This window comes from Daucus carota, chromosome 6 (assembly GCF_001625215.2).
Source record: "Daucus carota subsp. sativus chromosome 6, DH1 v3.0, whole genome shotgun sequence".
NCBI lineage: Eukaryota > Viridiplantae > Streptophyta > Magnoliopsida > Apiales > Apiaceae > Daucus > Daucus carota.
The window spans coordinates 18,269,001-18,295,915 of NC_030386.2; the positions used below are offsets into that span (position 1 = coordinate 18,269,001).

General features: G+C 35.2%; 1 protein-coding gene and 1 long non-coding RNA gene across 4 annotated transcripts; one reads left to right on the forward strand and one right to left on the reverse strand.

Moving 5' to 3' along the window:
- The first annotated feature begins 20,433 nt into the window (after positions 1 to 20,433).
- LOC108227976 (uncharacterized) lies at positions 20,434 to 22,610 on the forward strand. Of its 3 annotated transcripts, none has more exons than XR_001808150.2 (6): positions 20,447 to 20,609; positions 20,871 to 21,193; positions 21,286 to 21,419; positions 21,495 to 21,595; positions 21,684 to 21,930; positions 22,207 to 22,610. It is a non-coding gene; the product is annotated as an uncharacterized LOC108227976 (long non-coding RNA). The 3 variants fall into 3 exon arrangements; XR_010284720.1 differs by having other exon boundaries at positions 21,149 to 21,193; XR_001808151.2 differs by lacking the exon at positions 20,871 to 21,193 and having other exon boundaries at positions 20,434 to 20,609.
- A 1,254-nt stretch (positions 22,611 to 23,864) lies between these two features.
- Positions 23,865 to 24,767, reverse strand: LOC108227975 (protein BPS1, chloroplastic-like). The gene has a single exon (XM_064080112.1). It carries the CDS (start codon positions 24,765 to 24,767, stop codon positions 23,865 to 23,867), a length of 903 nt encoding a protein of 300 aa, XP_063936182.1.
- Between the last annotated feature and the right edge of the window lie 2,148 nt (positions 24,768 to 26,915).

The following is a 26,915-nucleotide window of genomic DNA, read 5'->3' on the forward strand; positions in this document are numbered from 1 at the left end:
TTGTACCTTTTAGCTCTTTTTTCAGTTAACGGTATATAACGGAGGGTAAACTTGACAGTTCATATTCAAGATAAAGTTTGGGCATACCTTTAAGCCCTTAAAGTATACATCTCGTTCCTTTTAACCCATAAAAAATACATTAAAATACATTAGATGTTCCTTTTAACCTTCGATGTTTAATACTTTTTTAACCCTCACGTGTGAAATGTCAACTTTGTCCACCCCCTTATATACCGGTATACGCCATAAGGGCTAAAAGGTACATTCGGAAAATTTGGAGGGTTGAATCGAATGACTTTAAACATCGAGGCCGCATCGAAACATTTATCCAAACCTCAAGGGCTAAAAGGTCATTAAGCCTATAATGTTTTTGACACTAGTAAAATGGGAGCATATAAATTTAAATTAATTTTAAATCCCAATCAAGTACATAAATTTTTATTTATATCTTTTGTACTAGAAAATTTAAAATATTAAAAATTTTGATCATCTCAGTATCAAAACCCTTCTGATGCATGGTGGTTGCTGTGGTGAATGGTGATGGAACGCAGTGAACCAAGAATGTCATTTTAAAATAAAATTAACAGCTGAGTTTTTGCTGAGGAGGTTGCACGTAGAAGCTCCAAAATTACTAGCTTGTTCTTGAATACAGAGTGTTTGATGTGCTGATTGGTACAAGATATCAAGAAGGGAGGCCTTATGTAAGTGTGTGTATGTTGATGATCAAATGGTTAGCGGCGGATTATTTATATATAAGTTTGAAACAAGCAGTATGGTTGATTATTATCCTCTTTGTTGCAAATTGGTTTGAAGTTCTTAAATGTCAATTCAAGGATAAATATACATTAATATTATATATGTAATACATCTCTAGATTTATAGCTCAGAACTAAGTCAAGTTCATTGGACTCCCCATTTATTTGGAGCTTGGAGTCTACATATGTTCTGCACGTAAAATATAGCTAAAAATATTATAATATATATTATTTTTCGAATGTTCTACAAAATTTTCAATAAAATAATGATGTTTGTGGAACATCATTCGAAAAAATAATATATTTTGTAATATTTTAACCTATATTGTACGTGCAAAACATGTGGGGACTCCAAATAAATGGGGGACTTGACTCATTCTTGTAGTTATATTATATTAACAAAGTCCAACCAATTTGTGATACTCATAATCTTTTTGGCGTTCTCAACTCTTGTTTTAATAAAATAAGTCTTCGGAGTTTGCATATTCTCGAAAAAGATGTTTCATTGTTTCCCGTCCGTTTCATTGATGGTCCTTCTTACTATGACACTATCTTCAGGTTAAGGAGCTACACAGTTGTTGCTGGCAAGTTTTATATCAGTGTGACAGTGTAAACTTTTACTGTAAATTTATGGCGGCGAAATAGTAAGTTTTATATCTTACTATTTTGTTCTGTTATATCATATTCCAGACATTGTGAAATATTTCAGACATGTCACTACATTACATTATATCACTTATATTCTTAATATATGTATGCTGTATACTATTGTACAATTTATATACAAAGAAAGACCAAGATTAGCTCAGTGAATTTGGGTCATACTATAACAAAAATACACTAGCTGCTCTCTGTCTTTCCAAATTGTGAGAATAAACTCAAATTCTTACTATTGCTTTCGCTGCCTGAGGGTATTAATCAATTCTTTCCTCACTGTCAACATATATGAGAACATCAAGTCGACAGCACCTTTAATCCCTGTTTGCGCCTTCTCAATCGCCTCCAGTCTTCCCTGCAATTCTTTGGAGAAGTCAGCACCTTTACCATTAGCTATAGCTAAAACATGGCCTTTCACTGCATCATTGACTGCTTTCATTTCCTTCACAATTTCTTTTTTCTGGACTATCTTCTCATTAACAATCGAATCAAGAGCAATTAGCGGAGACAAAACGTATTTTTCAGCTGATTTCTTCATCTTCAAGTAGGGCTCAGCATCACTACATAAGCCTAATGCCACTACACTGCATACCCATGATCCAATATTCTTTAAGACCAATAATGCTTCATGAAGAACCAACTCTTTTCGGTGAACACCCTTTCTTCTGCTCTCTCCGGCCACATTAATAACTTTCAGATCATTACCAAAATTTTTGTAAATAATCCTAGTTAATGGCTTAAATTCGACAGAAGTATTCTGATTGACGCTTAAGGCATGAGACAACAAAATACGGGCATGACTTAGTTGAGACAAAGCAGAGCTTATTGAATTTAACGAATCCAACAAGGTCGAGCTGTAACGAAGATACTCCTCCATGCTCGAAACCTCCCACTGAGTCATGGGATAATCTATCTCAACCACGAACTTTGCAAAAGCTGATCTGTTAATAACCGGTAAAACCTCAAAACATTCTTGGAGCCATTTGATGGATAAGAATTATGGTCCAGGGTCTGAATTCAAGATGAGCTTTGCCAATGAATTCGATACCTCTGACCGAAAAGCTTGCAAGGAAACCAACAAAGCCTTGGACGGATGATGATTGTGGTGGTGATGGAAGGCCAGTTTGTGAACCAGGAATACCATTTCAAAATAAGATGAACAAGTGAGTTTCTGCTGGCGAGGTTTGTAAAAGTTTGAAAACTACTAGCTTGTTATAAAAAGGAATGCTTTATGCAAGTTTGTGTGTGTAATTGAATAACTTGGTGCTGGTTGTTTATATAGGAGTTTGAATTCCAGCAGACTGTTTATTCAAGCAACTGGGGTGGGGGGTTAGTCAAATGTTCTTATCCTGGTTTCAGCAAATTGTTTAGAAGCGGTGTCATTACACACGCATTTGGAGACCAAGTGGATCTACTGGCTGGTGCTTGCTGCTAAAGTTATGGATTAATAAAATGAATCAGGGGGAAGGATAAAGGAAACTGTTTTAGTCAGTAGGGACGTCGTGTTTGATAAAGGAAATTATCTTATTATCTGGGGATGGAGGTTAATCAGAGAGATGGACACATTGAACTCAGGCAGACTGCTTATGCAAAGAAAGTAATAGAAAAGGCTGGAATGACAGGTTGCTTACTATTTTTCTTGCTTAATTTCATATTTTTACAGGGCGATTAAACTCATTTGAAATCTCTCGTTTTTCTTTAATTCCCTCCATTCTCACCAAACATTTCAGACCCCGCTTTAATTTAGTTAAAAAAGCTCTCTCCAGAACAGACTGCCTGGAGTTTGTTTTGGTAATAAAGCGGATTTTAATGTGTGTATTTATCGTATTTTATGTATATATAAAGTACCAAGACTGGATAGGTAGTAATAAATTTATTTTTTCCAAAAGAATGTTTTGTTCTTAATTTTGTACTTACATTTTCCTCCTGCAGTTCCTTGCAGAATGTACAGTGATATTGTACTTAAAACCTGCTTAACCATCTATCAAATCCATGGCATATAAACAAAATAAAAATTAATATACAGAAGATATGAGCACTATAGTCTATAATTGCATAAATTTTTATCATGTAGTTTGGTTCATCTAAATGTAAGACAACATTATGTACATTAACTCCTTTGTGTCTGAAAATTCTATTCTGAAATTGAAAAGGCTTAATGAAGCTGCCTGAATCGACGGCAGTGTGAAGGAATTTCCAAGGACATGTTAAACTAGAAACGAGCTCGTCTTTTCACTTGAGTAGCCTTCTTTGGAGGGCGTGTTTTGCAGTTCTTGACCTGAGTCTAGTCCTCGGTCCACCTTCCGACTTTTCAGTGCCATGGTCCTGGTTCTGTTCAGGCAGAGGAGTCTCCTCCTGGACTGCCTTTACCTTCTGCTTATTCTTGTAAGTCCTTTTGTATACAATGATACGTTGATCTTTCGGTGCCTTCACAGATTCTTCAGCTACAGGAGACTTGCCCCTTGATGTAGGCTCCATATCAGCAAATCTCTTCCTCTTCAATGTGGCTTTGGTTCTCTAGAGGATACACAAATTGTGTGACTTCTTGATGATTTGCTAGGCGTTACATCAGCTGAAGTATATTGACTTAGGTTGGCACTGCAAGAAAGATTTGCCCCCAGCTTTGCAGCCCAGTCAGCGTTCCCAGGAAAGAACCCTTCACTATCTAAAGCCGACTTGATTCTCTCCTTATCTTGTTCCGTGGCTTCCCTGAAGGATATTTCACTCCAAATATGATCTTCCCCCGGTTCATCAGCCACTAATTTTGTTTCAGCCAAAAACTTGGGATAATCTGCAAAATATGCATCGCTAAATATTATAAAAGGACTGGTAGCAGAGAAGGCACGAGTTCTATCAAGTAGATTAATTTTAAAAATTTTGTTGCCATATATATGCACCAAATTGTAAAGGCAGTATGCATTTCATCGACAGATATAATGCATTTTACTCTCTGTATGCTAATGAAGTTGCCAAAAAAACGTTACAGAGAAATGAGAGCAAAGTTGTGAGCACAGGATATCTCTCTACTGTAATTGAATACAAGTTTACAGCAGATAACAGGGTTATATATAAAAATTGGGGTCTTAAGGTTTGGCTTGGGTTCTTGCATATTTTAACCTGGGAAATGGCAATTAGTTTCATTTCCGGAATTTTTTGAAGGTTTCTGGTCCGCGTTTGCTTCGCTGCACAAACTATAAAGATCCATAACCATACTGACAAGAATAATCTCACATAATTAAGTACTAATTATCAAAACTAATAATTTATCTGGATGACAAAGGAGTAACATATGCATGCCCCCAAGCGCATCCAGTTTCTGTTTCACTTCTAAGCATGTTGAAGACAGAAAACATGCCATCGAGAGGAATCCTCATCAAAGGGGGATACTGGTGAAACTTATCTCAGTTTCAGAGTCGGAGGCATCCTCATAGGTCAAAGCTATATATAAGAGCAAGTGAGGATAAATTCTTTGGGGGTTAATAATCAAGTGACTCACCAAAGTGTGGACTCAATATATAAGGTTGGTCACTAAACTAAAACGGTCTCAAATCGGTCACTTAATTCAGTTATACATACATACATACATACATACATACATACATACATAAATATAATAAAAAAATCATTTAGGGTCGGCATTTTGTAAAATATAACCAACACTAAAAGGTATAATATTAATTTTTAAGTGAACTTTAGGCAATGGCATTCTACAAACACGGTGCCATAAGTCAACCCTTTAGCGTTGTTGTTTTGCAACCTAACGCTATAGGCCAATCCTTTAGCGTCAGTTAACAAGTCTTTTGTGTCGCAGTTTGGCCGTGATGAAGTAGACTTTAAGCGTCGGCTTTTTAACCGACGCAAGAAGAACATACCTATAAAATTTCCGCCTTCGAACTGCAAGGGCTGTTTATGGATCTTGATTGTTCTTGGAGCATCTTCTTCATTGTTTACTGCATCGAAGAACAACATACTCTCCATTTGAATAAAAAAAATCATCTGTAAAATAAAGTTAAAGCCAATGAAATCTATGTTCTATATCTAATTTTGATTTTGGTTCAATTTTAAATATAATTCAAAATTTTGAAGATGATGAAATTTAAGAATTTATGTATAATCACTTCTAATCATATCAAAATGAAATAGATATCCATGGTGTATGTGTGTGTATAAGAATGCTTAAACTTATTTAGGCCATCAGTCACCAATTTAATATGTGGTTGAAAGCTACACATATATATCATTCATATCACGCAAACAATTTATCACTTGTGAAAATAAGACATATATGGTATGTGAGCATAAAAGAAAGAGAAAAGAAGATAAAAGTGACGATGGTTTGGAATGAAGGTGAAGAATATAAGACTGGTTTCTTTTATAGAGTGGTATGGAAGAATGTAGAATTATTTAGAAATTTCCCGAGTATGCGAGTGTTGGATACAAAGAAATATATATATGACACACAAATGTTACAAAATAAAAAACTGGCAATTAGAATGACCTCGAGGGTTTCCTAAATAAAAATTAAAATATGTTTTATTTCACTCAAACGCTTTATGATTCTCATTAATGCACACTTAGCGAAGGCAAAGGAAATCGAATTACGAAAATTTTTTGATAAAATAAAATATTTTTTTGCATACATTCTAAAAAAGACCCTAAAGTCACATGTTCTCATCCACCGAAAAATCAGTAAAACATGACCTTGGACAATGAATTAAGATAATAAATGTAAGATTATAACATGCAATTGAAGAAACTGAGATTATATACCTACATAAAACCGAGAAAAAGAAGATGTGTTATGAAACCCCAAAATCCAATTCATCTATTCAAAACCCTGAAATCCAATCAAACCAATCGGGTTACAAATTCAGCCGGGTCAAAGCTAGGTCCCAAAGTTGTGATTTTTCAATCCAGATCTAAGTTGGGACTCCAATAAAGGATAGTTCTTCAAGCTATCAATTGAATTGAACTATAAACAAGACGGAATCGAAGTCATGTAAGATTGTGAGGGAGGTTAGGTGGAAGATAGAGGGTAATAGAGGGAGGGTGAAAGGGATATGGTTATAGAGAGGGATGATGCGGGGATAGAAACTGTCGCGAGAGAAATGAAATGGGAAAATGGAAAATACAGGAATTAAATTATTATTTCGTTATGTATGTGGGATGTTTTGTGTTGGGGAGACGGCATTTATCTTTTAACAAAGCTACAATAAGGTATAAATTATTTTAATAAATAATGTCAAAAAATATGATTTAACACGGCTCTTATAAATAGCTATATATATATATGGTGAAAATACATTTACCTCCCTCCTCTCTTCCTCCTCCATTAGAGTTTGTCCTTTTTCAAGTAAATCGAGGGGCTTCTACTGGTTTTCTCCGATGGAAAGTCCAAACCCTTCATTATCTATCTTTTACTCTCGTTAATTTCTTTTCAATAAAACCCAAGTTTTTAGGTGTTTGTGTGTCTCTCCTCTTGGAGTATATGTTTTGTCTCTCTTTTTGGAGTGTTTGTTATGTTTTTGTTTAGTCATGATTGGGTTTATTTCGTGTTGGATCTGTTGAGAACGAGTTTATTGATATTTTTGGTGATCTACAAAAACTGTATCGAATCTGGGACGGTAGTGATAATTCAAGAACTCACCTTTCACAACCAAAGATTGTTCATCATTCACGTGTTTACACTTTCGGCATGTCTATAGCTGTTATCCGGCATGTAGAAAGCTGGGGTGACTTCGGCAGGTCTATAGCTGGTATTCGGCATGTAGATAGCTGTGGTGCCACTTCTCCAATCTCGATTTATGCGATTGGTGCTTCTGAACATTGGGCTAACAATAGTTTTTATGTGATATGGTCAATTGTGATGTTACTGTAACCAAAGATTTTGGTGCAATTTGGATCGCTGGGGATGTCTTTGATTTCGTTTTTAGCTTCAAAAATTTTGAATGTGTTAAACGATCAGGAAACAAATCATCTAATTGTTTTTAGTATGTTATTTGTTTTACCACGGGGTTGTATCGATAATTGGGGGTTTGTCCCGACTGTATTATATTCAAGTTAATGAAATCTTCTTGCATTTGTAAAAAAAAAAAAAACACATGAGTGGTTTGTACAAGCTAGTGATGGTAAATCCCTTTATATTAAATATAACTAGTTTTTTTTAATTATTCTATATATTAAATATTGGTAATATATGAAATAACAAACCAAATATCTATTATGATTATCAAGACTATACAACAAACTAAACTGATATAAAACAAAATTGGTGTTAACATTTAAATTCAAACTAATTATATTCAAAAACATATCAAATCTACCTAGTTTTTAAGATAAATACATATCATAGGTAATTATGGTTTTAAAATCCTTAACACACATCCTTAACCCAAAGTTTGAAATAGATAGTACTCCCTCCGTCCCCTTTTACATGTCCACTTTTGAAAAAAAAAATTGTCCCAAATTATTTGTCCACTTCTCTTTTCAAAGCAACTTTTTGTATGTTTTTTCAAAAAGTAACAACTTCCAATGTTTGACTAGCATATATATATACACAACTCTATCTAATTCATTACATTTATTAGGGATATGTATGAAAACAAGATATCCAACTAACATTTTCTTAAGAGGACGGAGGGAGTAATACATCTAATTTCAAATTAAACCATTTCTTTGACTATATATACAACATTAAAATTTGGACCAAATTTTTATTTCAGATTGATTTCAAACATAAAAATAATATTCAAAAGGTGAGAAGAATATAGAATTCAATATATAGGTAAAATATGATCCAATCAAATCAAAAATTAAACATATTTTGGTCGGTCGGTGGGTACTTAGGCCAAATTATGGCTTATTTATATAATCAATTATCTTTTTTGGACAATGTTAAAACAAAGTTGCCAACTTGAATAGCTAAATAGAAATGGAGCATTTACAATTTATTTTTTCCCCAAAATATAGATTATGTTTACTTGCAAGGCACAAATCATTTTTATTCCTTAAAAAGATGGAAATATAAGAATTTATATATAGAAACTTTATTAATACTTCTCAGATCTCCTGGATAGATAAAATATGCAATTGAGAGAGTGAGATTTTATTGATTAAGCAATGTGAACTTATTATGTAGTGACCTTCAAATGTTTATTCACTTTACTGATTCAGTTTTATGTTAATAAAAAATACAACCAGATGTGTTGTGGTTTAGAATTTGGGTACTGATCACTAATTTTCGTCCGTTATTATTGTATGCTTAGGCTTCGGCTAAACAATTCCGGGTGACTAGAAGGGGATAGATGATAAGGAGAAAGAGATGCTACTTTTGCTTGTAAAGAAGAATAACAAGAGGAAATTGAGACTTTCGAAAATGGTATGTGTTGTTTTTCTCACCTTCAAGGCTTTAATGGATTATTTACTAGATTGTGTGTTGGAAACTCTGTGGTTGTTAGACTATTTTGCTATTGATCAACTCAAAATTGAGTCAGTATGGAAGAGTTGAGCAAAACGAAATAAGGTTCAATTCTATAATATTGGCTTATCCTTAGAAAAAATAAGCACTTTCTGATTCCCTGTTATGAAGCTATACTGGTGATTAAATTTCCGTAGTCTTTTGCATTAAAAATAGCTGATGTTAGAAATATTCAAACAGAATGACAAGGTTCATTTTGGCATATTGGTGACAATTCTATAATCAGATTAATGTCGAGAATGCATATATGATATATGAAATTAGTTTGGGCAATTTTATCATGATAATCTATAATTGTGAGTAATTGACACTCTGCTAATGCTGATTTTTTGAAAGTGCTAATGCTGATTTTAATAATAAAAATTATACTGGTTAGTATTTGTATTTATGGGGTAGAAAAAGTAAGCTAGTTTTATGGAAGGATTAATGTCTTATAAATAGATTTTAGAAAAAGTATACTATGAAGAAAATTTTGGATGAACCAAGTAGGGTATTAGTGATTTTATACCTTCTGGTTAGTGATAATTTATGCTTGAACTCAAGCTTTTTGCACAATTATCATCTTGAGTATGCTGTTTTTCTTGATTTGTCATTTCTAGAGATGGTCCAAGAGCGAGTGACAATATAGATTATACCTGAGCAGGCTTATAACCAAACGGATAAGGAATAGGCCCGGCAGGCTGTAATGACATAGGATTTGAGAAAGAAGAGAGGAGCAATCGGCTCTGGTTCGGGATCCGAGCTTTCCTCAATAAGTTTATATAATTCAGGCGGATGGTAGTAAGAGCCAATCAGATCATTGTTTTGGCCAATCCGATGGTCTGCTACTGCCCCAAAATTAACTTTACTGGTAGCTTTCCTTCGGTTTATATCTAAGTTGTTTGTGTTGAGGGTTTTCCGTTTAGTGCGGTTTATCTGCTACAAACATATGCTTTAGAGTTATTACACTACACTGGACAGAGTCTGTTCCGTTTTCAAGACACAATAAAAAATGACAGCTTTGGGTTTAAGAGAAGGATACGATCTTTCGTATAATAAACAAGGTCTGAATCCCCTTATCTCTAGAAATGAAACAGTCAGATTTGCGTTGTTGAAAAACAAGAAAAAGTACTAAAATATGATGGCTTTGTAAAAAATTAAAATAAGTTATGTCAATTGGCCATAAGTGCCAAGTAGAATTTTATGGTAGTTTTATTTGTTTGAAAGACTACACAATTCTGATATCATATCCTAGATCATTTTACTCTTCTCTTCCTTCTGCAGCTATGGGTTTTACACATACTTCTCAGTGCACAAACTAGAATACGAGAATGCAAATTGGAAGTAAAGGATGCGGCAACTTGCAAGTTACAGTGTTGCAATATTTAGATTCGTTTGTGCTAGCTTCTGGTATGGGGATAAATCGATTGTAATAGCTGCTATAGCCAGGCATAACTCTCTTTAGTCACTGATCCCATTTTATTGCTATACAATAAATCTCTAGTCCTTGTTTCAGCTTTGTAAAAGCATTTAAAATTAATGTTATTAAACGAAAACCAGTTGTATAAGTAAAACAAAATGAATTTTGATGTGAATCAAGAAGTGGTACTGCAGGTTGCTATCAAATTCTGTATTCTATTAGTTTAAGCACCGCTTGTAGTAATATGCCTACTTCGAGACGAAGGTTGAGACAATGGACCATCCTAAGTACGTACCAAGCAGTAGCAGCAAGTATAGCACCCACAGACCACAACTCTGAAAGCTTTTCCAATACAGGAATCAACTGCAGCAAGCTCATGTTGGGAAAGGTGGAGGTATTCAATATATAACAAACAACTAACAAGCCATCTCTGATTAAATGATCGATGCAAATAAGCAAACAGGGTCATGTACTCGGTAAGCACCTCAATTTTTAGCTCAATCATAGGCGTCGTGATAAAGACATTTACTGAGGTGCGCAAAATATAAAGCTTAATTGTATAGAACTTTCAGAATGAGATCAAGTAGTTAAATAAAGTCCTGAGTTAACCTCAAGAACTTCCCATAATCTAACACCACATAATTCTGTAATAAAAACTCAAGAACTACGTTCATAAAGAGACTAATTTCTTCAATAGGAAAACAGTTTGAATTATAAAAAAGAAACATGTTTGTCAGAAATCAAATTGAGTTATATGAAAAATTTTGTCCAAGATATGAGATTTATATTTTTGTATTAAGTCTTCAGTATCTAACCAAAGAGATTTCATTATCTCTTTGGTGTAGATTTTATAATTATTTTACTTCTTCTATGTCCTTATTCTCTAAGAATCCCTATATATTTTATTAGTTGGTTGGTGTGCTTTTCTTTCTGCAGTTTTAATTGATTTTATGATTTATTTTGTATATAAAAACTTCTTATGATTCTTTTATTTGTGTTTGCTTTTTCAGGGTACTTGACAGGAATAAAGAACGAAAAGGAGAAAGGACCACTTATGGGTGTTTTCTTGTCGAGCATTAAAGTTTTATTGTCTAAGTGTCCTCGGTCATCTCTGCATATCTGAGAATTAGATGGTAAACTTTCTCTTCATGTCAATTCATGGATAAATATACATTAATATTATATATGTAATACATCTCTAGATTTATAACTCAGAACTGAGTCAAGTTCATTGGACTCCGCATTTATTTGGAGTCTTGGAGTCTACATATGTTCTGCACGTAAAATATAGCTAACAATATTAGAATATATATTATTTTTCGAATGTTCTACAAAATTTTCAATAAAATAATGATGTTTGTGGAACCTCATTCGAAAAAGTAATATATTTTGTAATATTTTAACCTATATTGTACGTGCAAAACATATGGGGACTCCAAATAAATGGGGGACTTGACTCATTCTTGTAGTTATATTATATTAACAAAGTCCAACCAATTTGTGATACTCATAATCTTTTTGGCGTTCTCAACTCTTGTTTTAATAAAATAAGTCTCCGGAGTTTGCATATTCTAGAAAAAGATGTTTCATTGTTTCCCTTCCGTTTCATTGATGGTCCTTCTTACTATGACACTATCTTCAGGTTAAGGAGCTACACAGTTGTTGCTGGCAAGTTTTATATCAGTGTGACAGTGTAAACTTTTACTGTAAATTTATGGCGGCGAAAGTCAAGAAACTGGATGTGAAGGCATGGCTGAGAACAAGCCTTGCAACTAAGGTACTCTATGTTATGGGGGAAATGAGCATAATTGGTTGTATACATATTTTTCATTTGCACAAAGAGAACCAGAGAAGGAAAATGTTGAATAAGAACCCCCATTCGAATTTTAGAAAGTTAGATTCTTATGTGATTCCTGCCCTGGCTGGTTTGTGCATATTTTGTTCTGTTATATCATATTCCAGACATTGTGAAATATTTCAGACATGTCACTACATTACATTATATCACTTATATTCTTAATATATGTATGCTGTATACTATTGTACAATTTATATACAAAGAAAGACCAAGATTAGCTCAGTGAATTAGGGTCATACTATAACAAAAATACACTAGCTGCTCTCTGTCTTTCCAAATTGTGAGAATAAACTCAAATTCTTCCTATTGCTTTCACTGCCTGAGGGTATTAATCAATTCTTTCCTCACTGTCAACACATATGAGAACATCAAGTCGACAGCGCCTTCAATCCCTGTTTGCGCCTTCTCAATCGCCTCTAGTCTTCCCTGCAATTCTTTGGAGAAGTCAGCACCTTTACCATTAGCTAAAACATGGCCTTTCACTGCATCATTGACTGCTTTCATTTCCTTCACAATTTCTTTGTTCTGGACTATCTTCTGGTTAACAATCGAGTCAAGAGCAATTAGCGAAGAAAAAACGTATTTTTCAGCTGATTTCTTCATCTTCAAGTATGGCTCAGCATCACTGCATAACCCTGATGCCACTACACTGCATACCCATGATCCAATATTCTTTAAAACCAATAATGCTTCATGAAGAACCAACTCATTTCCGTGAACACCCTTTCTTTTGCTCTCTCCGGCCACATTAATAGCTTTCAGATCATTACCAAAATTTTTGTAAATAATCTTAGTTAGTGGCCTAAATTCAACCAAAGTATTCTCATTTACGCTTAAGGCATGAGATAGCAAAACACGGGCTTGACTTAGTTGAGACAAAACAGAGCTTATTGAATTTAACGAATCCAACAAGGTCAAGCTGTAACCAAGATACTCCTCCATGCTCGAAACCTCCCACTGAGTCATGGGATAATCTATCTCAACCACCAACTTTGCAAAAGCTCTGTTAATAACAGGTAAAACCTCAAAACATTCTTGAAGCCATTTGATGGATACCTCTGAGCTTTGCCAAGGAATTTGATACCTCTGAGCGGAAAGCTTGCAAGGAAACCAATAAAGCCTCGGACGGATGGTGGTTGTGGTGGTGATGGAAGGCCAGTTTGTGAACGAGGAATACCATTTCAAAATAAGATGAACAAGTGAGTTTCTGCTGGCGAGGTTGTGTAGAAGTTTGAAAACTACTAGCTTGTTATAAAAAGGAATGCTTTATGCAAGTTTGTGTGTGTAATTGAATAACTTGGTGCTGGTTGTTTATATAGGAGTTTGATTACCAGCAGACTGTTTATTCAAGCAACTGCAGGGTGGGGGGTTAGTCAAATGTTCTTATCCTGGTTTCAGCAAATTGTTTAGAAGCGGTGTCATTACACACGCATTTGGAGACCAAGTGGATCTACGGGCTGGTGCTTGCTGCTAAAGTTATGGATTAATAAAATGAATCCAGGGGAAGGATAAAGGAAACTGTTTTAGTCAGTAGGGACGTCGTTTTTGATGAAGCCAAGAGCTGGCCGTGGGACTCTCAGCTACAGGGCAGTACACATGTACATGCTCATAGACCCAGATGAGTCCGCAAATTTCAGTGGAGAGTGAATCAGAGTCACCGACTAGTAAGCCTAAGCAAATGAGACTCCTCAGTGACATATACAATTAGGCACCAGAAGTTGAGTTGATAGATGATGAGCTAATGATGATCACAATTGATGAACCAACCACTTATAAGCAAGCTGCAGAAAAGGAGGAATGGAGAAAGGCGATTAAAACAGAAATAGATGCTATTGAACACAACAAGACATGGGGCAGTTGACTGAATTACCAGCTGGCCACAAAGCAATCGGATTGAAGTGGGTTTTCAAACTAAAAAAGGATGCTGATGGTAATATTGTAAAGCATAAAGCATGCACGGTTAGTCGCAAAAGGTTGCGTACAACAACAGGGTGTGGTTTATGAAGAAGCGTTTGCCCCGGTTACCAGACTTGAAACGGTGAGACTCTCACTTGCACTAGCAGCCAAAAACGCCTGGGAAGTGCATCATTTGGATGTCAAATCGGCATTCCTTAATGGAGAGCTTCAGGAGGAGGTTTATGTAGTGCAACCAGAGGGTTTTCTGAAGAAGGGACAAGAGTACAAGGTGTATAAGCTGATAAAAGCTTTGTACGGCTTGCGTCAAGCACCCAGAGCATGGTACGCTCGTTTAAGCAAGTGTTTAGGAGAGTTGGGATTTGTTAAATGTCCTTATGAGCATGCTGTTTACACAAGGCGAGAGGGAGGAGAAGTTTTGGTGGTTGCAGTTTATATATGTAGACGATCTGGTTGTCACTGGAACTAGTGTCGAGAATATAAATAAATTTAAGAAAGAAATGAGCAGGATTTTTAATGTGTGTATTTATCGTATTTTATGTATATATAAAGTACCAAGATTGGATAGGTAGTAATAAATTTATCCAAAAGAATGTTTTGTTCTTAATTTTGTACTTTTACAAGATATACATATACATTTTCCTCGTGCAGTTCCTTGCAGAATGTACAGTGATTCTGTACTTAAAACGTGCTTAACCATCTATCAAATCCATGGCATATAAACAAAACAAAAATTAATATACAGAAGATATGAGCACTATAGTCTATAATTGCATAAATTTTTGTCATGTAGTTTGGTTCATCTAAATGTAAGACAACATTATGTACATTAACTCCTTTGTGTCTGAAAATTCTATTCTGAAATTGAAAAGGCTTAATGAAGCTGCTTGAATCGACGGCAATGTGAAGGAATTTCCAAGGACATGTTAAACTAGAAATGAGCTCGTCTTTTCACTTGAGTAGCCTTCTTGAGAGGGTGTTTTGCAGTTCTTGACCTGAGTCTAGTCCTCGGTCCACCTTCCGACTTTTTAGTGCCATGGTCCTGGTTCTGTTCAGGCAGAGGAGTCTCCTCCTGGACTGCCTTTACCTACTGCTTATTCTTGTAAGTCCTTTTGTATACAATGATACATTGATCTTTCGGTGCCTTCACAAATTCTTCAGCTACAGGAGACTTGCCCCTTGATGTAGGTTCAATATAAGCAAGTCTCTTCGTCTTCAATGTGGCTTTGGTTCTCTTAGAGGATAAACAAATTGTGTGACTTCTTGATGATTTGCTAGGCATTACATCAGCTGAACAAATTGTGTGACTTCTTGATGATTTGCTAGGCGTTACATCAGCTGAAGTATATTGACTTAGGTTGGCACTGCAAGAAAGATTTGCCCCTCGCTTTGCAGCCCAGCCAGCGTTCCCAGGAAAGGACCCTTCACTATCTAAAACCGACTTTATTCTCTCCTTATCTTGTTCTGTGGCTTCCCTGAAGGATATTTCACTCCAGATATGATCTTCCCCCATTTCATCAGCCAATAATTTTGTTTCAGCCAAAAACTTGAGATAATCTGCAAAATATGCATCGCTAAATATTATAAAAGGACTGGTAGTAGAGAAGGCACGAGTACTATCAAGTAGATTAATTTTAGAAATTTTGTTGCCATATATATGCACCAAATTGTAAAGGCAGTATGCATTTCATCTGACAGATATAATGCATTTTACTCTCTGTATGCTAGAGCTGAACAAAAAGACCGGGCTCAGAAAGCCTATCTGGATTGGCCTGATAAAAAGCTCAGATAAAGCCTGGATATAAAAAGCCCGGACCGATCTAGGACTGGCCTGCAAGTCCTTACAAGTCCTTGGTTTTATGATAAAAACCTGACCCGACCCGGCCCGAAAAATAATCTGGCCCGGCCCAGATAAAAGCCGGGATAAAGTCTGACCACCGGTCCAGATAAAAGCCTGTTTATCCTAGACAAAAACCCGATGAATCTGCGCATCTTCATATCAATTTGTATATCCATAAAGGGAAAATGAATTTTTTTGTCATTCAACTATTACTCCTTTTAGAAATTTACCACCCATCTATTATGTTTTTATTTTTTATCACTAACGTTATATGGGCACTAGAAGTTTACCACTCTGTTAAGTTCCGTTAAATTGGGATGCCAGTGTAGTTTTATTTTGCTGATGTGACTCGCTGACATTGCTGATTTATAAATGAGTTAAAATAAAAAAGAAAATGTTGAAGCATAAAAACTACAGCTAAAGAGTGAGATGGGGGGAATTTAAAAATTAGTGTTCTAAAACGATCTACTGTAAATGCACCTAAATCTAATCGGTATACCTCTCATATAGTAATATATACCTTGTTTCTTCTCAAATTCACCTTCATGATGATTCTCCGCTCTAATTTCAAGCATTGCACCTCGTAGCCAGTATTCTAAAAATCCTCAATTTGACCGATAAATCCCCGATTAATCTATTGTAAAGTTGTTGACCGATCCAATTTTTGAAACCCGATTAATTTTTACAAATTTTTCTCAATCGAAATATATATAATAAATTATTAAAATAAGATACAATATTATTTTAAATATGAACAATCATAGAATTTATGATATAATAAATATATTTGTTATTAAATAACTACTATAATAATAACTAAATATTAAATATAATATTTTAATATTAAAAACAACTGATTTTCACTCCGACTAAATATTAAATATAATCTTTTAATATTAAAAACAAGCGGTGTATTAAATTTATTCTTATTTTGATCGTATTCTCGAATTATAATTATTTTTTATTTCTTTTTGTCAGCCATTTGTATTACTGCATCCACACGGACAAAATAGTTAACGTCCGTTTAGAAAATTGACGGAGTGACTAAGATCAAATATTTTAATTAGTTCAGTGTTAATTATGAGTCAATTAAAAGATGAGTGGTAGATTTCTAAAAAAAGTGATAGTTGAATGATAAAAAAATTCATTTTCCCATCCATAAAGATCAAAATCAACTTAAAGGATGATGAGGACCTAAAGTACAAAAAACAAAATCAAAAAGTAGTTCTACAGAGCTAATCAGATTATGAAAATAACATAAACCCAAAATCAGAAATCCACGAAACATGGATTGAAACCGAATAGCAAGCCCATTTTTTCCTAACAACCTTGAAATTTTTAGGAGGAGCTCTAATTACAGTAGCAACTACAGTGGTGAAAACAGGAACACTACCATTAAGCGATGGTGAATCCGAACCGTCCGAGTAAGTAAGAGATCTATGATATTGATTTCCTTTAAATCCCTTCCAAGCTGATGATACCAAATCATCAGATGAGCTTCCATTTCTTGTTATTTCTCCCACTTTTTTCCTCCACAAAACATTAACTTTTTAGCTAACTTCTAAAATTGAGGGAAGAAGAGATTTTTATGTAAGATTTGGGTAGAGATTTTCTAGAGAGAATGTGAGGGTTTTACATAGACAGATGATGAGAGAGAGAGAGGAGTTACTAGGAATAAGTAATAACACGGTATATAAATTATTTCTGTATAACTGATTTATAAAGGAAAAGCCCGGGTCAAAGCCCGGTTAACCTGGGCTGATCTATCAGGCCTGTTGCAGTCCACCATTTTATACAATTTATCAGGCCCGGCCCGGCCCGATTATTAAAAAGCCCGGTCCAGTTAATTAAGAAAAGGCCTGGACTTTTTAAGGATCAGTCCTGGGCCTAGCAGGCTGGTCCTTTTGTTCAGCTCTACTGTATCCTAATGAAGTTGCCAAAAAAAAACCGAAAAGGAAAGGTTACAGAGAAATGAGGGCAAAGTTTACCGCAGATAACAGGGTTATATATAAAAATTGCGGTCTTAAGGTTTGCCCTGGGTTCTTGCATATTTTAGCGAGGGAAATGGCAATTAGTTACATTTCCGGAATTTTTTGAAGGTGCCTGGTCCGCGTTTGCTTCGTTGCACAAACTATAAAAATCCATAATCATACTGACAAGAATAATCTCACTATTTAGCAAAATAAGAAAGGAATTATCTCATTAATTAGACCAGACAACAGAATCACAAGTATTTACTTTAACTCACATAATTAAGTACTAATTATCAAAACTAATAATTTACCTGGATGACAAAGGAGTAACATATGCATGCCCCCAAGCGCATCCAGTTCCGCTTTCGAACTGCAAGGGCTGTTTATGGATCTCGATTGTTCTTGGAGCATCTTCTTCATTGTTTACTGAATCGAAGAACAACATACTCTCCATTTGAATAAAAAAAATTCATCTGTAAAATAAAGATAAAACCGGTGAAATCTATGTTCTATATCTAATTTTGATTTTGGTTCAATTTTAAGTATAATTCAAAATTTTGAAGATGATGAAATTTAAGCATTCTTATATACACACATACACCATGGATATCTATTTCATTTTGATTTGATTAGAAGTGATTATACATAAATTCTTGTATTTCATCATCTTCAAATTTTGAATTTATTTCAAATTGTACCAAAATCAAAATTAGAATAGAACATAGATTTCGTTGGTATTATCTTTATTTTATAGATGAATTTTTTTATTCAAATGGAGTATATGTTGTTCTTCGATATGCAGTAAACAATGAAGAAGATGCTCCAAGAAAATTTCACCCTAGAATTACCCTGGAGTGCTGATCATGCGATTCAGCAGTTGGGAAGAACTCACCGTTCAAATCAAGCTTCTGCACCAGAGTATAGGTAGAAAATATATCTCTTTTGTGGACATTCATGTAGTTAGCAGTAATTAATGACGTTTCATGTGCTTTCACCGGAGGGTCACTACATAAAACTACATACATGTCTCCTTAATTGTTCCATTCTTACCACTAGAACATATAATTGCGACTATGACTCAAACTTAAAATATTGCAGATGACTATGAGCCCGGTGCACATTCTACTTCAGGAAAGCTTGAGTGATTCTGTTGCATCCCACATTGTGTTTGCCTCCACTGAAATTGGCAGTATGGATGTGATACTAGGTGGCAGCAGTCTTAATTCCCGAGCTATTCTTCCTTACGGTTTCAGAATACTTCCTCATGGATCTTCATTGTTCACACAATTTCCAACCTGTATATCAAGTTTGTGTTTATATATAAATCTACAATGACTTGATACAAAGATTAGTTGGTGATGGTACAGATATCAAGTTTGTGTTTATATATAAATCTACAATGACTTGATACAAAGATTAGTTGGTGATGGTACAGAAATTTCACTTCATTTCGCAGACAATGAAGAATATGCTCCAAGAAAGATCAATACCCTCCTCCACATGGCTCTTCTAGTTTAAGTTATGCAATATTTGCCCATAGTATATCTTTTCTTTTGGGCCTTGAAATATATAATGTTTTTGACACTAGTAAAATGGGAGCATATAAATTTAAATTAATTTTAAATCCCAATCAAGTACAGAAATTTATATTTATGTCTCTTGTACTACCAAATTTAAAATACTAAAAATTTTGATCATGTCAGTATTTGATATGTTTAAGGCCTCTTATGAATGAAAACAACAAGGCTTCTGATTAATGGTGGCTGGCGTGGTGATGGAAGGCAAGTTTAAGTTTGTGAACCAAGAATATCATTTTAAAATAAAATTAACAACTGAGTTTTTGCTGAGGAGGTTGCACGTAGAAGTTCCAAAACTACTAGCTTGTTCTTGAATACAGAGTGTTTGATGTGCTGATTAGTAGAAGATATCAAGAAGGGATGCTTTATGTAAATGTGTGTATGTTAATGATCAAATGATTCGCGGCTGATTATTATCCTCTTTGTTACAAATTGCACTACACCATAGATTGGCTTTCGCAACCAGATTTCAAAAAATTCTTTGAAAAACGTTGCTACTGGGACATGAGTTCATGTCTATTGCAAGGGGTTTTATAAACATTGCAATTGAACCAACAAATTTTTTGGGGTGTTACAAAATGCATGCTATTGTAATGCTTTACATAACCATTGCAATATATAGAAGATTTGGACCGATGAATGGAGCGGGCTTTTTGAAAATTTCAGTGGACTTGCAAAATTTTAAGCGGGCTTTATATACTCCCTCTGTCCCGGTCAATTGTATACGTTTCTTTTTCACTGCTCGACACGCTTTTTAAGGCTCTTATAAAACATAGTTCCACAACTTATTTTTAAGATTTTCTTTTTTTGTATAAAAATATAAATGTTATACTTTTATACAAAAAAAGAAAATCTTAAAAATAATTTACAGAACTATACTATATTGAAGCATTAAAGTCTGTGCCGCGCCCCCGTCCCCCAATGTATACCATTGACTGGGACGGAGGGAGTATTTTTTTCCCCGGCTAAACAAAAAAAGGAATAAACAAATAAAACACACACTTAAACACAAATATTACTCTAACTCCCCCGATAACCGCATACTCTCAGACACACAAACACACACTCAGACACACGAACTGAGAAGAACACGACGAAGGAAGAGATTTAAAGCTCGGAGGAGATAACACGCAGCTCAGAGAGGTTTAAAGCTCGAAAGGTTCGTTCATTTCCCAAATTTTCTTCTCTAAAAACGTTTGTTTTTTTGTAGATGGGTGTTCGATTATTGTTAGATGGGTCTCAATTCTTGCTTCTTTGTGTATGTTTAATTGATTGTCAATTATTGAGTGTTAATTAGGGTTTCATTTCATTTCATTGTTAATTAGGGTTTATTTGGGCATTTTTACTCTCGGTGGTTCTTTCTTATTCTATTAATGACGATGAATGTTATCATTGAAACAATCTGTAATTTGTGCTATAGGGATTGCGAGAATCTCTCCAGGTTTATTGTTCTTGAATTGACATTGAAATTGACTAGACTTGCCCTTGCTCTGCCTTTATTGTTGCCTGGCCCTTTACATGAGGTGTATTGATAGATAAGACAAATGTTAGATTCTGCCATATTAATGGTTGAAGCAAACAAGTTGTGTGGATTTAGCTGAAGAAAAATATCCTTTGATTTCGCTTGGTCATTTTACCGATATACTAATTTTATGCCCAAATTTTTATTGTAAACGTTTTTTATTGTATTTATGCTAGAGATTCATGTGACCAAAATCTCAGCTTCTTAAGTTCGGGGTGTTGGTATGTTTTTATTACAAATAAAAATTGGTGAAGAAACAAGAAACACTGTGTGATTTTGTAATTTCTATTTTTTTTATGTTTTTTTATTATAGATTAAAACAGATTTGGAAATGCAAGGGGATCTAATAATTAGGTTCTTGATCAAAGAAGTTGAAAATGCTGCATTTACAAACATTCAAGATATTGTGCTTTGGTGAAATGGCTTGATGATGAGATTTCTTACGTGGTAAAGTTTTTTAGCTCAATCTAATATTCATCAACCAATTTTAATGGAGAGAGCTGATATAGTTTTCGTTTCCAGGTTGACTAAAGAGTAGTGCTTAAGCATTTCTAGTGGCCAGCAGCAGAACAAAAGGCTCGTGCACTTAGATTTAAACATGGCCCAAGCTGACAAACATAATTGTATAAAAATGTCGTTGTCTGTTGGAAATAACCGTAGAAATTAAATCATTTTCGATGGTCTCTTAACACACTATGATGACATTTACAGGATAAAAGCTAGGCTGCTATAACTGATGTTTTCCATATCTTGCCGGGAATGATGAAAACACCTGCAGAGAGGTGCTTTCTATGGCTTGGTGGATTTGATCAACTTCTAAATACAGCTGATGTCAACAATCGTGTTATATATGCGGAGGTGTGGGGGTGGGGGTAAATCCCAATCCCAGTAGCTCATCTTCATTTATGTGAGATGCTATATTACAGAAAATATAGCCACCACAACTAGATTATGACAGGTGAACACAAGGTTTCCAAAACATAGATACGGTGGACTTTAACTTTGGTTATCATACTTATTTGAATATAAAAATGCCTCTGAAATCTTCTTATACAGTTATACTTTGATTATTTGATTGCTGCGTTCAGTTGTACTTTATTAATGTCCTTAATACATACTTTCTTTAGCTCTTGAGATGCTTATTTGTTATAACTTATACCTTCTTCATATTCTAGGAATCAGGCAAAATTATAGGTTCATCAAATACTGAACCATCTATGATTTTTCATTTCAGGTTACAATGCAAGTGACTCTGATTCAGATGATATGTTAGATGGCTCTTAATGACTATTGGACATAAAATTCTGTTCAATTGTCTATAAAAATTTCTGTTCAATTCCCTACAGAAACCAAGAAAGCTGCCATGGAAATGGAGAAGACAAAATCTTCAGAAGTACTACAAAAGTTAGGAGATGAGTTAGGTTCTCAAATGGAGGACAAAATGAAGAAGTTGGAGAACGCATATGTGCAAACTTTAGCCTTATTTTGCTTGAACTTTTGTGTTTTTATTAGACTTGGTTATGTACTCATGTTGAAACAGCAGTAATAGGACTATAGTACTGCTTGTTGAATTTTTGGATTGGTGAATGTTGGATTGTGTTTTGATATATCAATTAAATTTGGTGGCTTTGAATGAAACGTAAAGGTCATGCCAATTTTTTTTTAAAATTAGCGTTACAGTAGGAGGGTAAATAGTTGCCATATAATTCATATTTGCTATAAAAGTTGTTGCAATTAACTCACAATACGTTGCCACTGCACACAATATGTTGCCTTTCCTACACATTACTCCATGTACAGCAACAAATTATAACAAAAACTCGTTGCAAAACAGCGTTGCCACAGATATCCTAGGTATTGCAATGCTATTTTATGCGTTGCTGTATTATTAAAAATGTTGCCATAAGCTGATTTTGCAATTGCAAAACTGCATTGCAATATGGCCCCAAATTAGTTGCCATAAGGCCTTATGGCAACCAGACCAAATATAACGCCTAATTTTTGTATATTCGTTGCCATATACCTTATTGCAATGGATTTGTGCCATATAGCAATGAGTTTTTTGAGTTGCAATAGTCAATCTATGGTGTAGTGTTGGTTTGAAGTTCTTATATTTCATTTCAAAGATAAATATACATTAATATTATGTAATACATATCCTAGATTTATAATTATATTGTATTAACAAAGTCCAACCAATTTGTGATACTCATAATCTTTTTGGTTTCTTAACTCTTGTTTTAATAAAATAAGTCTTCGGAGTTTGCATATTCTAGAAAAAGATGTTTCATTGTTTCCCTTTTGTTTCATTGATGGTCCTTCTTACTATGACACTATCTTCAGGTTAAGGAGCTACACAGTTGTTTGCTGACAAGTTTTATATCAGTATCAAGCTATATTGTGTACTTTGGAAAAGAAACTTTTACGGTAAATTTATGGCGGCGAAAGTCAAGAAACTGGAGGTGAAGGCATGGCTGAGAACGGACCTTGCAACTAAGCTACTCTATGTTATGCAGGGAAATGAGCATAATTTGGTTGTATCCATATTTTCATTTGCACAAAGAGAACCAGAGAAGAAAAATGTTGTATAAGAACCCCTATTCGAATTTTAGAAAGTTGAATTCTTATGTGATTCTTGCCCTGGCTGGTTTCTGCATATTGTGTTCTGTTATACCATATTCCAGACATTGTGAAATATTTCAGACATGTCACTACATTACATTATATAACTACATTACATTATATTCTTCATATATGTATACTGTATACTATTGTACAATTTATATACAAAGAAAGACCAAGATTAGCTCAGTGAATTTGAGTCATACTATAACAAATATATACTAGCTGCTCTCTGTCTTTCCAAATTGTGAGAATAAACTCAAATTCTTGCTATTGCTTTCGCTGCCTGAGGGTATTAATCAATTCTTTCCTCACTGCCAACACATATGAGAACATTAAGTCGACATCGCCTTCAATCCCTGTTTGCGCCTTCTCAATCGCCTCCAGTCTTCCCTGCAGTTCTTTGCAGAAGTCAGCACCTTTACCATTAGCTAAAACATGGCCTTTCACTGTATCATTGACTGCTTTCATTTCCTTCACAACTTCTTTGTTTTGGACTATCTTATGGTTAACAATCGAGTCAAGAGCAATTAGCGGAGATAAAACGTATTTTTCAGCTGTATTTTTCATCTTCAAGTATCGCTCAGCATCACTGCATAACCCTGATGCCACTACACTGCATACCCATGATCCGATATTCTTTAAAACCAATAATGCTTCATGAAGAACCAACTCTTTTCCGTGGACACCCTTTCTTTTGCTCTCCCCGGCCACATTAATAACTTTAAGATCATTACCAAAAATTTTGTAAATAATTTTAGGTAGTGGCCTAAATTCAACCAAAGTATTCTCATTTACGCTTAAAGCATGAGATAACAAAACACGGGCTTGACTTAGTTGTGACAAAGCAGAGCTTATTGAATTTAACGAATCCAACAAGGTCAAGCTGTAACCAAGATACTCCTCCATGCTAGTAACCTCCCATTGAGTCATGGGATAATCTATCTCAACCACCAACTTTGCAAAAGCTCTGTTAATAACCGCTAAAACCTCAAAACATTCTTGGAGCCATTTGAAGGATAAGAATTCCGGTCCATGGTCTGAATTCAACATGAGCTTTGCCAATGAATTCGATACCTCTGACCGAAAAGCTTGCAAGGAAACCAAGAAAGCCTCGGATGGATGATGGTTGTGGTGGTGATGGAAGGCCAGTTTGTGAACCAGGAATACCATTTCAAAATAAGATGAACAAGTTTCTGCTGGCGGGGTTGTGTAGAAGTTTGAAAACTACTTGCTTGTTATAAAAAGGAATGCTTTATGCAAGTTTTTGTGTGTGTAATTGAATAACTTGGTGCTGGTTGTTTATATAGGAGTTTGAAAACCAGCAGACTGTTTATTCAAGCAACTGCAGGGTGGGGGTTAGTCAAATGTTCTTATCCTGGTTTCAGCAAATTGTTTAGAAGCTGTGTCATTACACACGCATTTGGAGACCAAGTGGATCTACAGGCTGGTGCTTGCTGCTAAAGTTATGGATTAATAAAATGAATCCGGGGGAAGGATAAAGGAAACTGTTTTAGTCAGTAGGGACGTCGTGTTTGATGAAGCCAAGAGCTGGCCGTGGGACTCTCAGCTATAGGGCAGTACACATGTACTTTCAGTTTAGTTGGATTGGAAGCTGAAGCAGAATTCATAGATATGGGTAATAATTCTGGGGGAGGTGAATTAAAGTCAACACCACCGCGTACACCTGGGAGTCTTACAAGAAATTCATGTAATTCTGCAGGGAGCTCTGGAAACTCCGCAAAGACCCAGATGAGTCCGCAAATTTCAGTGGAGAGTGAATCAGAGTCACCGACTAGCTGTAAGCCTAAGCAAATGAGACTCCTCAGTGACATATACAATGAGGCACCAGAAGTTGAGTTGATAGATGATGAGCTAATGATGATCACAATTGATGAACCAACCACTTATAAGCAAGCTGCAGAAAAGGAGGAATGGAGAAATAGATGCTATTGAACACAACAAGACATGGCAGTTGACTCAATTACCAGCTGGCCACAAAGCAATCGGATTGAAGTGGGTTTGTTGAACAAAGTAGATACTTGCAAACCCTAACAAGATTGATACACCACACACACGAGAATTTTACTGAGAAACTCACTCTTTTTATTTCTCTTTTATCCTCCTCTTTCTGCTCTCTTACAAAACTACACTGGTTTACAGATTTATATATTGCGTCTGTGAAGCTTCTAGTACATTGATAACTAAAAAGTGATTATGCTGAACAGCTGGATATTTTAATGCCTAGAAAGTAGAAAGCACTTATTTAATTATTTCAAAGAGTAAGCTGGAAGCTTCTGGATAGAGAAAGAGGTGCTGATGTTTAACACTCCCCCTCAACACCTACTTTCTCTTTTAACATCGCCAGTGTAGTCAAACCGATTTTCCTTCGAAATTCTGCAAACTTGAATGAGCTGAGACTTTTTGTGAATGTGTCTGCAATCTGATCTTCTGTCCTGATCGATAGCATCTTGATTTCTCCTTTTAGCACCTTCTCCTGAATATAATGATAATGCACTTCCACATGCTTTGTTCGAGCATGGAATACAGGATTTTCAGCTAAACGTAGTGCTGACAGATTATCACAATAAAGTTGCACAGAGTACTTATTTGGTTGATTTAGGTCTTTCATCAGTCGCATCAGCCATGTAATCTCCTGAGCTGCGGTTGCTGCTGCTCTATATTCGGCTTCTGTTGTTGACAATGTGACACCGTAGGTTGTCTTTTGCTACACCAAGATATAGCTGTCGAGCCAAGTGTAAATACGTATCCAGTAGTTGAGCGTCGAGTGTCACAATCTCCTGCATAATCTGCATCGCAGTAGCCAGCAAGCTCACAATCCTCATTCTTCTTGTATAGAAGACCATAGTCAATGGACCCTTTGATGTAGCGAAGTATTCTTTTAGCTGCTTCAAAATGTGGCTTTCTAGGATTCTGCATAAACCTGCTTATCACCCCAACGGCATATGATATATCAGGTCGTGACAAAGTCAGGTAAATAAGACTACCCACTAATTGTCTATACACAGTTCCATCTTTTAGCTCCTGCCCTTCTTCTGAACATAACTTACTATTAGGAACCATCGGGGTAGGGACCGGCTTACATTCCAGCATTCCAAATTTTCCCAGTAGATCCCTTGCATATTTGAGTTGACAAAGAAATAATCCATCTTTTGTTTGCTCAATTTCAAGCCCAAGAAAGTGCTTTAATTCCCCTAATTCTTTCATTTGGAATCGCACTGACAGATTGCTCCGTGTGCGTTCTATTTCATCTATGTCATCACCAGTGATGATTAAATCATCTACGTACACAAGCACAAT

What these genes read in the sequence shown, in the direction of transcription:
- LOC108227975 (XM_064080112.1), bottom strand. Translation starts at nt 24,767, where the DNA reads ATGGTATTCCTGGTTCACAAACTGGCCTTCCATCACCACCACAACCAT.